Source organism: Chrysochloris asiatica, unplaced genomic scaffold, assembly GCF_000296735.1.
Source record: "Chrysochloris asiatica unplaced genomic scaffold, ChrAsi1.0 scaffold00106, whole genome shotgun sequence".
In the NCBI taxonomy this organism is placed as follows: Eukaryota; Metazoa; Chordata; class Mammalia; order Afrosoricida; family Chrysochloridae; genus Chrysochloris; species Chrysochloris asiatica.
Genome location: NW_006408624.1, coordinates 3,551,852 through 3,563,075, shown reverse-complemented (window position 1 = coordinate 3,563,075; position 11,224 = coordinate 3,551,852). Strand labels below are relative to the sequence as shown.

Sequence of the window (11,224 nt, the reverse complement as noted above, 5' to 3'; positions counted from 1 at the left end):
AATCAATGGTTTGTTCCACAGTCAACACCTGCACTTGTTTTGGCTCATGATATTGAGCTGCTCCACCATCTCTTTCCACAGATGTTGTCAGTTTGACTCCTATGTATTCCATGTGGTGAGGTCCATATATATAGACAGTCGCTGTTTGTTGTTGAATAAAGTATTTGCAATGAAGAAGTCTTACAAAATTCTATCATGCAGTCTCCAGCATCGTTCTGTTACCAAGGCCAGATTTTCCAACTACTGATCGATCCGCTGTTTCCAAAATTCGCCTTCCGCTCATGAGTAATTATCAATGCATTTTGTTTGTGTGTGTGATTAATTTCAGAATGAAGAAGTTGTTGTTGTTGGTGGTGGTGTGCCATGGAGTCAATTCTGACTCATAGCAACCCTGTATAGGGTTTCCGAGGCTGTAAATCTTTACGGGGACAAACAGTCTCATCTTTCTCTTGTGGAGTGCCTGGGAAACTCAAACTGCGGACTGTGCGGTTAGCAGCCCAACAGGTAACCCACTAGGCTACCAGGGCCCCTTGTTCAATTTCATCATTCCTGCTTTCACTGATAGGTGTGTCAATTTGAATAATAGTAATAGTAACTGGTCTTCCTTGTAGGGGCATGGATATTATCCTATCACAGATAGCATTGTGCTTCAAGACAGATCTTGAAAACTCTTTTTGATGATAAATACGTCACCATTCTTCAGTTTGTCGTTCCTGGCATAGTAAACTATATGACTGTCAAATTCAAAATGGCCTGTGTGAAGCCATTTCAACTTACTAATGCCTAGGCTATTGATCTTTATGCATTCCATTTCGTTTTTGATGGCTCCCAATTTTCCTAGATTCATACTTTGTACATCCTGTGTTCTGATTATTAATGTTTGCAGCTGTTTCTTCCCATTTTGAGTTGTGACCCATCAGCAAACTAAGGTCCCAAAAACTTTGTTCCACCCACATCAGTAAGGGCGACACTAATTTAAGGTGACAACTCTTCCCTAGTCATATTTTGAGTGCCTTCCAACAGGGGCTCATCTGCCTCCAGCACTATATCAGACAGTGTTCCACTGCTATTCATTAGGTTTTCAGTGACTAACCATTCAGAAGTGGGCTGCCTCTCCTTTTTCCTTAGTCTTATTCTGGAAGGTCCTACTGAAACCTATGCGCCATAAGTTACCCTGTTGGTATTTAACATACTGGTGACATAGCTTCTAGCATCACAGCCACACACAAGTCATTACAATATAGCAAACTACAGACTAGTGATAGGCATTATATGGTGCCATTTTCAATGAATGACCTAAATTCCTACTTTGATAACTGCGTGGTGTAGACCAGAAGTCCCCAGAATGTGGGCCCTGGACCAGCAGTATCAACAGGACTTGGAAACTTGTTAGAAATGCACATTCTTGGAGCTCACCTTAGGCCTACTGAATCTGAAACTCTGGGATTAAGGCCTCGCATTTTCAAAGCTCTCCAGATTATTCTGATGTTCCCTAAGGTTTGAGAATTGGTATCAACCAAGGATCCTCAAACTCTGATGTGCATGTGCTTCATCTAGGGATCATGGTACAAATGCAGATTCTGTGTCACTAGAGGTAAAGCCTGGGAGTCTGCATTTCTATTGTGTACCCTGGTGACACTGAAACTGATAGTCCACCATCCAGGGAGTGACGAGGCTATAAACTTTTTTTTTGATTCCCAAGTTTTAGTCAAGAATTTGTATAAAATGTTCTAGATAAGTGAGCTTTAATTCTCTTTTTGGTCCTGGTTAATCTATAAATGACAGAATTCATAACTTTCTTTGCTGTTAGCATCTACATGCAACCAATCACATAGATCATTCTTCTTCAGATATTTTTCGGTGATATTACATATACCTTTTGGAAAAAGGCACCTCGGAGGTTACAATAATCTTGCTCTTGCTTCTTTCAGTGGTTACAACCTCTCCATGGAGATTACCAGCTTTCTCATTCACTTTGATTCTTTCTTAAAGAAACTGTTCAAAATTGGCAGCATCCATGATTCCATCTTCTAAGGGGTGGGTGCAGCCAAGGGTGAACTTGAACTTGCTGCTTTTTTTTTTTTTTTTTAATCTTCCCCTTTACCACAAGCTTTTTCACAGGTGCTATGGAGGCAGCAAAGGCAGAAAAGTAAACTGTTGTTTAGAGCAATGGGTCTCACACTTGTCTGCACCTTAGAGTTACCTGGGGAACTTTTACAAAACAAGATACCTGAGATACCTGGGCCCCACCTTTGACCAAATGAATCAAATCTCTGGGGTGTGGTGGCCAGGTGATTCTAATGTTCAGTACTCGTTCAGAACAAGTGTGGGTTTGGAGTCAGCCAGGAATTTGAATCCCAACACCTCCACTTATCAGCTGCGTGACGTTGGGCAAGTTACTTACCCTCTCCTAGCCATATTTTACTCATTTATAAAATGGGTATAATATTTTCCTCATTTATTAAATTGACTTACCGATGGTATGAGGATTCTGTGAGATATGCACACGATGCATCTGACTCCCAAAGGGTGCTTCATAAACACAAAAATTGGGGAGGTGAAACAGACTTGGGGAGGTCTTGCTGGGGATTTTGTGGTGCTAGAATCTGGTGTAGATGAGTTGGCAGCCACACCCCCTAACCTGCTATTGCTCCAATGTGTGCTCTTGCCTGCAGCAAGCAGTCAGCTGGTGCAGGAGCATGGCGTTCAGCCACTCTGTGAAGGAGCGAACCATCTCTGAGAACAGCCTTATCATCCTGCTGCAGGGCCTTCAGGGCCAGGTAACCACTGTGGACCTGCGGGATGAGAGCGTTGCCCGCGGACGCATAGACAACGTTGACGCATTCATGAACATCCGCCTAGCCAACGTCACCTACACGGACCGTTGGGGGCATCAGGTTGAGCTGGATGACCTCTTTGTGACAGGCCGCAACGTCCGCTACGTCCACATCCCAGATGACGTGAACATCACCGCCACCATCGAGCAGCAGCTGCAGATCATCCATCGGGTGCGCAACTTCGGTGGCCAGGGGCGGCAGGAATTCTCCAAATGCTCTAAGTGAGGCTGGCCCTCAGGCATCCCATCCCCCACTCAGGTTCCTCCAGCAGAGCCAACGCCTTGCCAGTCCTCCCTGGCCTGAGTTGGAGAAGGGCACGGGGCCAGCCCAGAGACTGGTGTCAGACAGATACCTCCTGTCACAGCTGCCTTTTAGAGTCCTATCTCCTAGACTCACGCTGTGACCCCAGAGTGTATTTATTATCTCTTTGTGGCCTTGGGATAAGTGACAATCCCCTCTTTTAATCATTTGCATCTGAATTCCTGATTTACTGATTGAGGAAAACTACCAAATCATTTTTTATTTCCATCCTCTATTGGCAAGGATTCTTAAATGTATTCCGCCTGAGCCATCCATAACTGTGCCTTTTTTTCTCTTACAGCTGTGTATGTTCTCATAAAACCATGTAAGTCCATGATTGGCGTCTTCCCTGCTGTGTGGGGGGCTCCCTGCCTTTCCTGGGTAGTAGGACACTGGTTCTCAAATGCAGGTGAACATGGGAAGTACCTGGGGAGCATTCAAAGAAACTGAGCTTGGGTCTAAGGCTCAGAACCAGTCCACTTTGACCCCCTACTAAGAATTGGCCTTACCCCCACCCTCAGATAGCATTGACTCGGAATTCATTTGAACAAGATCCCCAGGTGTTTCTTCTGTGTAGGGATTGCTTCCTTCTGAAAGTGATTGAATTGCTGTGGGGTGTGGCTGCAGTATTGGGGTTTAAGAAAACTCCCTGGGTGATTCTTGATATGCAGCAAAGTTTAAAAATTCTTACAGAGTACTTCAGTTTGGTGAGGTGGGAAAGTGGTTTGTTTGTTTTCTTTAGACCTCCTAGGGAGAAAGAAGGCTTGTTCGTCTTATTTCTGTTTACTAAGCTGGAGACGTTGGGGTATTCTTGACCCCTGGCTTGAGATCTAGGAACTCAGGCAACAGCAAGGACTCAGACTCAATTCCAAGACTCACTGGGTCCTTAAGGGTTATGGGGATAAGAACCCTAATCTCTGTTGCAGCTCTCTTGTAGTAATGTCTATGGAGCACCGTTATACCAAGGGACTTCAGAAAGTCTGTGGGAAATTCCATTATCTTTCCATTCCATTTTCCCAGAAACTTGTGGATGCTCCATCATACTCTGACACACATGGGTCGCCACAAGTCAGCGTCATCTCTCCAGCAACTTGTTGATTAGGTTAGGTAGCGCCTGTTTGCCCGAGTACAGCACACAGCTGTATCTTCTAAGGGTCTGGTTACCTCCCTGGCACTCCACCCAGCTCAGCTTGGAGCCTGAGGAGAAGCTTCTCTCAGAGCTGCCTCCCAAGTTGCAGTCTCCCAAATCCCCATCTACATAGGAGTTCTTTCCATTCCTCCCTGAAGGCTAGGCTTTTAGAAGCTAAAAATGGACTCTATTTGGTCATCTTTCCTGAAGTCACTAAGAGCAAAGTAGCCTAACCATCTGCGTAAGGGAAGAGCAGAGACACCCAAGAAAAGAATAAAGACACTTTTCAACATGTTCGGCCCATCCACTGGAATTTGAACTTTGTGCTACTCCTTGACATGGTGGAGTCCTAGTGTGGCGCTGTAGGTTAACGCACTGGACTGCAAAGTCATTTGAACTGCGAGGTCCCTAAGTTCCTAAATTCTTATAAATATTCCAGAAAGACCCAGAGAAACAGCATCCAGGATGTGATCAAGCTGGTGTATCAGGCCACTGTGGGCTGGGATTATATCAACTCTCTGGTGGTTACACACTCCTGCTGGCTATAATAAAAAGGCTGTCATAAACAAAAAGGCAAATCTGTAAAAAACCTTTTGTTTTAAGTGTTCAAGAGCAAAGATACTAGTTTGAGGACTAAGGTGTGCCTGACCCAAGCCATGGTATTTTCACTAGCCTCATATGCATGTGAAAATTGGACAATGAATAAGGAAGACCACAGAAGCATTGATGCATTTGAGTTATGGTGTTGGAGGAAAATAAAAATAAAAGTACCTTGGACTGCCAGTAGAACAAACATATTTGTGCTGGGAGAAGTACAGCCAGAGTGCTCCTTAGAACCCAGGATGGTAAGACCTTGTCTCTTGTACTTTGGACATGTTATCAGGAGAGGCCAGTTCCTGGAGAAGGAAATCATGTTTGGTAGAATGTCAACAGAAGAGAGGAAGACCCTCACTCCACCTCCACCCCCACCCCCAGTGAATGGACTGATAACAGTGGCCACAGCAATGGGCTCAACAGTAACAATTGTCAGGTTGGCACAGGCCCGGGTAGTGTTTCATTGTCGCTATATTGGTGCCAACTTGACAACAATAAGCAAAAAAGGAAGAAATGACTTGATGTAGATTGTATCAAATTCTCTGCTGTTCAGTCAATTCCAACTCATAGGGCAGAGTAGAACTCGTCTTTAGGACTTCAAAGACTAAATCTACCTCCCAGCTTCACTTTTCTCCTGTGGAACAGCTGATTGGCTTGAAAGGCCAACCTTTGGGTTAGCAGACCAATGCTTAACCCACTACTACACCAGGACTGCTTAGGTTGTAGAGGAGACAAAATCTTACCAAATATGAGATTCGAATGGAGGAAAACCCCAATAAGCTTTGAAGGTGATAAGGTCATCAGTCCACAAAGATGGCTGCTGAGTTCCCACGTGACCCCTCCAATGCTATTCATGAGGGTGTGGTTTCCAGGAGGAGGAGAAAGTGATAGAAACCGCAGCAGGAGGGACTGAGGTGGATGACAGGAAGAGTTCACGGAAAGTTTTCACTCTAAACATCTCTAACGAAGACCTCAGGGATCTCCAGATTGAGGAAACCCTTCTTCAGGGCTTCTACGCTGATCCAACCTTGTAATTTTACATTTGAAAGAAGGGGGCTCTCCCCAGGCCCTATAATTAAGTCAGTTGCCAGGTGTCCGGGTGGTCATCAAAATAGTGACTGATTGTTGAATTATTATGAGCCAGGCCCTGTACTAGGGGGTCTTACCTGCTTCCCAAGGGCAGAGCTGCCTCTGTGTTGGTATCACTGAACCACCGGCATGTACCTCAGTGCTCTGTACATAGCGGGCACGACATACATCTTGTAGAATGAAGGAATAATCACATGTCATCATTGTAACAGCCTGGAGGTATGATTAACAACCTCATTTTACAGATGAGCAAACCAGACTCAGAGGTTAAGCGACCCGCTCAAGGTCATGGAGAGAAGATTCAAATTCAGATCTGTGAGACTCTAGATTTCATGATCTTAACGACTACACTCTACTCCTGTGCCTCCTAGCACTCTTAACATCATACTGATGACAGTAAGAAAGAGGACGTGCCTGCTTACCTCAGTGGTGGTACCCAGCCACAGGGTATGGACCTGACACCCAACACTTAACCATAGCCAGCTGTTGGGGCCTGGTCACAGAGAACCCAGATGCCACAGTAAGTAGAGCTTGGTGGAATCAGAGGCCTGAGGAAGACTCTGGGGGTGGAAGGTCTCTCCCTCTCCTTCTGTGATGGGCAGATTTGCCTATATCTCCTTAAGCAACCATCTTGTGCTGTTGTGACAGGCGTCACTTTGTTATGGCAGCACCGTCTGCCAGTATGCCCAAAGTTGGAGAGCCAGCGGGAGAGTATGTCACCATGCTTATGTATGTGTGCATCTCAGCAGTTTCCCCATGTTGGTATTCTGATGACAGCTTCTCATTTCCTCTGGCTGGTGCCTTTAGTTTCTGTGCATTCCATCTTCTCCTCTCTTTCTCTTTCTCTTCCTCCTCCTCTCCTTTGTTCAAATCCTATATTTTGAATCAGCTTAGAGTCTCCTGGGGGGTGGGGATGGTAGTGTCAGCCCCAAGTGATTCATCTAGTTGATAATTAGAGCTCTGGAAAACCCGAAACTCATTCCCATCCCAGGCAGTGCTTCCGGAATCCCTAGGCTGTTCCCTTTGTCAGAGAGAGGAGTGTGATGGGCTGGGTGGGGCATGGTTTCTTTCTGCCTATCTTCTGGTCATCTACCTCATTTAAACTCTGTAACTGAAAAGAGTATGAACGCTCATCAGGTACCATGAGAAACTGTTTCCATAAGTCACTGAATCCCCATAAGGACCACATGGTATGATGTATCATCTCTGTTTTGACAGACTGGGAAGATTAGGGAACTTGCACAGTGTCAGCCAGGTTATAAGTGATGCAGTGAGGCTTCACATCCAAGCTCTTTAGAATCTACCAGACTTAGTTCAAATCATTGCCCTGCCATTAACTGTGTGTTTTTGGACAGGTTACTTTCTGTCTCTGAGCTCTAGCTTCCTTATCTATAAATAGACTCAACCTGGAGATGCCAATGTCTCTAAAGTGCTCTACACAGTGTCTAGTACAACAGCAGGAGCGGTTTTGATTACTGTTATTCAGCCTGAGCATCTCAGTGATTACCAGGCATTCAGAGAGACAAATGGACAAAGGCAGAGGCCACCAGACCTCGCTCACACCAGTTCTCGTGTCGTGGCACTGCCTTTGTGGCAATGACAAATGCACAGACACGTAAGTGTTTGGCCATATGCCCTAGGAAAATGCAGCAGCGCACACAGTGTTAGATACACATGCTCACACAAAGATACAGAATGACCCAGAGGACAGCTGGAAAGGTACCCAGGAGTTAGGGAGTCATATGCGGCAGGTACCCTGGCTCACACCTCTGAGACAAAGGAATGGAACTGTGGCTGCGGATCCTGCTGCCACTGAGTCCTTCTAGCTGCTTCTACATGCCAGGGGAGTGAAGCCAGGCTCTCGGAGGGCCCCAGTGAGTCACCAGCCTGATGCAATCCCTTTAAAGGGCTCATCTGCTGGTGCAAGAAGCTGATTCACGAAGGGCGTGGTTGCTGGAGGAGGAGAAAGGGACAGAAAGTGCAGCAGGAGGGACTGAGGTTAGATGACTGGAAGCGTTAATAGGAACTAGTCACTGTAAACCTCCCTAGTCAAGACTCCAGGGATCTCTACAAAAAACCATCCTCAGGGTTTCTACAAAAGAGAGGAATGAATTGTGAGGGTTGCGACTGGAATTCCTGTCATTTATTGAGCCTAACTTCAGCGCTCTCCGCACAGAGCTCCAGAGACCAGAAAATGGGGTTCAAGGAAGAGTCACTTTTCAGATAAATACACTACAACTGGTCATCTTCAAGATCGCTCCAACCCTGGCAGGGCGAGTGTAGGGCACGCGAGGTTCGGTGGCGTCAGGGCGGGGTCGGTACTTCCGACCCCGCCTCACCGCAGAAATAGATGACTGGTAAGTACCGCCCTGTGTCATCTCATCCTCCAATTGTTTCACAGATTTCAGTCCCGACCCTACCCTGAACCAATCATCAATCTGCTTCTGGCCGCTTGCCTGAAGGCTTCCGCCCGTTGTCAAGATGGTGCCCAACCAAAGGCCGTGGGGTTGTAGACACAGGCAAGGGGGTGGGGGTGGGGGCGAGGGGTGGGGCTGCGGCTTGGGCTAGCGAGGAGGGTGGCGGTGCGTCACTTCCGTTGTCAGGTGGCGGCGCCGCAGCCATGGAGGGATGCGGCGGCGGCGGCGGCGGCTCGGGCGGCTGCGCTGGGAGGCGGCGGTGAGCAGCTCCCACGCCCCCGGCCCGGCCCCGGCCCCCCGGCACGGAGTGCCGAGCAGCCCTGGCTCCGGGCTAAGGACTATGGGCGAGCAGCGCTGAGCACCGGGGGAAGGTGAGGGCGGGGGTCGCGGGGCGGGTGGCCGGGCGGAGGTTGGCGGGGCGGGCCTCAGTAGCCGTGGCAGTTGGACCCAGCTGACCGACCGGGGCCATCCAGGTGCAACAGAAATGGCCACAGAGCACGCCCCCACTCAGATGGGGGTCTGCCCTTCATGGACGACAGGGGCTGTGGAGAGCCTTGGTCCGTAGCCTGGGAGATGGGCACTGCCTGCCCTGCCCACAGTCACTCAGCCAGTAAGTGAAGGAACCGGCGTTTGAGCCTAGCCTGGTTTTTCCCACGAGACACCTCCTGCCTCTCCATGCTTCCATCCAGATTCCAAGAATGACTTGAAACTTAGAAAGAATCCTTAGGGAGGGCTAGGGCTCCCTCCGAGCTCGAACACCCTCGCTGCGGGGGAATTTTTGCATCCCGGGCTGCGGGGTGTTCAGGTGCCAAGCCGAGCTGCCTGCCTGTAAGCGCTACATTTGGCTGGCTTATGCCAAGGAGAAAGCCCGCTGTGGTCAGTGTTTCACCTGCTGTGCCGGGGTCAGGCCCGCCTGTTCCCACGCCACTTAGCCCCACCTTCCACCCCGTAGGTATCGGGCATTCCGATTCCCATCATCGCGTTCTCTGGCCACCCCCACTCTCCAGGTTTAATGTCCCTTTGTTGGCGGAAGGAAGAGATGACAGCCGTTTTCTGTGGTAGAGTAGACTTTGCTCTGTTTTAAGTCATGGGAGGAAACCGGTTGGCTTTGCTTCTTTGAGAACCATGGGGAAGAGGGTAGTCACGCTGGGCTGGGCGCGTTTCCCTGTTGACTGAGTTGTTTTGCATGAGATAAGGAAGAGCCAAATGTGTGGCAGACTCGAAGTCATGGTAAATGTAATTGTAGTTCCCAAGGAATTTTTGTATGTAAACAGTACTTGTGAATTTTTCCAGAGCTCCATAAGGACCCTGCTGTGCCTTTGTTTGTGGTTTCAGTTTGGACATTCTGAAAGAAGTCCTCATTCATCCATACTCCCATTCATTCATTCATCCCCCTCATGACAACGGAGTCATTGCCTGTAAAGACAAGTACTGTATACCGTAGTGGTGAAAAGTAAGCTTTGGACCAGACTATGAATTCAAATTTTGGTTCAGCAACTTTGTAGCTGTGTGGCCTTGGGCACATTGCTCAACCTCTCTGAGAATATCCTCATCTATAAAATGAAGCGATAACAGCTGTTAGGAAGATATAAAATGCTAATACATATAAAACACAGGATAGTGTCTGCCACATAATAAGAATTCAGTAAATGTTAGATTAAGGAGCTCTGGTAGCATAGTGGTTAAGAGTTGGGCTGCCAACCTCAAGGTCAGCAGTTCAAAATTACCAGTGGTTCTGCGGGAGAAAGATGAGGCGTTCTGCTCCCGTAAAGATTTACAGTCTCAGAAACCCTGTGCATGGTCACTATGAGTCAGAACTGACTCCATGGTACTTAACAACAAAATGTTAGCTATTCTTATTTCAAGGAGCTCATGATATAGTAAAGAGAGATTGATTTATAAACAAATTATTGAAATGTGGCACAAAAAAGCGGTTAATAGCAGAAGGCTTTGGGAATCCAATGAAGGAAGCTGCTGGTACATCTTGGGAGTGGGTGAAGGTACTGGGAAGGCTTGACAGAAATAGGCTGGAACAATCTGAAAGGTGTGGCCAGTTGAGAAGGAAGGAGCAAGGTGTTCTGCTTGGAGCAAGAGAGAGACAAATGAAACACAGTTTATTTCAGAAGCCTCAAATTGCTCAGTGTGGACATGAGAATTACATGTTAGTAGTTTGGGACTTAATGCCGAGAGCAGTGAAGAACAAGTAAAAGTTTTGCACAGAGTTGTAATATGATTGGATTCTTGTATTAGAAAATCTTCCTGGAGTCCCAGCTGAGGAGGGAAGGCAGGGGAGAGAAGAGACCCGAGGGCTCTGAGAGGACCTGTTCAGAGCCCACTGCAGCCCCTGAGAGGAGAGTTGGTGCTGGGCTGAGGACACACGGATGCAGATGAGAAGCTCCCTGCATTGACCTGGCCCTCTGCCTGGCTTGTGCCCCTCTCTTCCTGGGAGGCAGGTTGCTTGAACAACTGGGAAGTGAGGCTGCCTTCTCAGGGACCTGGGGAAGAGGGCAGCATTTGCCCACTGTGCCTTTCATGTGAAGTTTTGGGAAGGCTAAAGGTATTAATGGTTAGGAGCTTATTTGGTCTGGAATCAGACTGATCTGAGTTCTAATCCTAGCCCAGCCAGTCCATAAAGGTTACTTAATCTTTCCATGGCTGGCTTTCCCATCTGTAAAATGGGGATAATGAGAGTCACTAATAAGGCTGTAAGGAGCTCTGATAGCGTACTGGTTACGAATCGGGCTGCTAACCTCAAGGTCAGCAGTTCAAAACTACCAGCTGTTCCACAGGGGAAAGGTGAGGCTTTCTGCTCCAGTAAAGATTTGCAGCCTCGGAAACCTTGTGCAGGGTCACTATGA

The 11,224-nt window shown here is 47.6% G+C and overlaps 1 protein-coding gene across 1 annotated transcript; it reads left to right on the top strand.

Moving 5' to 3' along the window:
- Positions 1–2,699: 2,699 nt before the first annotated feature.
- On the top strand, positions 2,700–9,298 carry LOC102817783. The gene is made up of 4 exons (XM_006867614.1): positions 2,700–3,058; positions 8,351–8,450; positions 8,553–8,737; positions 9,172–9,298. Exons 1-4 carry the CDS (start codon positions 2,700–2,702, stop codon positions 9,296–9,298), a joined length of 771 nt encoding a protein of 256 aa, XP_006867676.1.
- Positions 9,299–11,224: the final 1,926 nt, after the last annotated feature.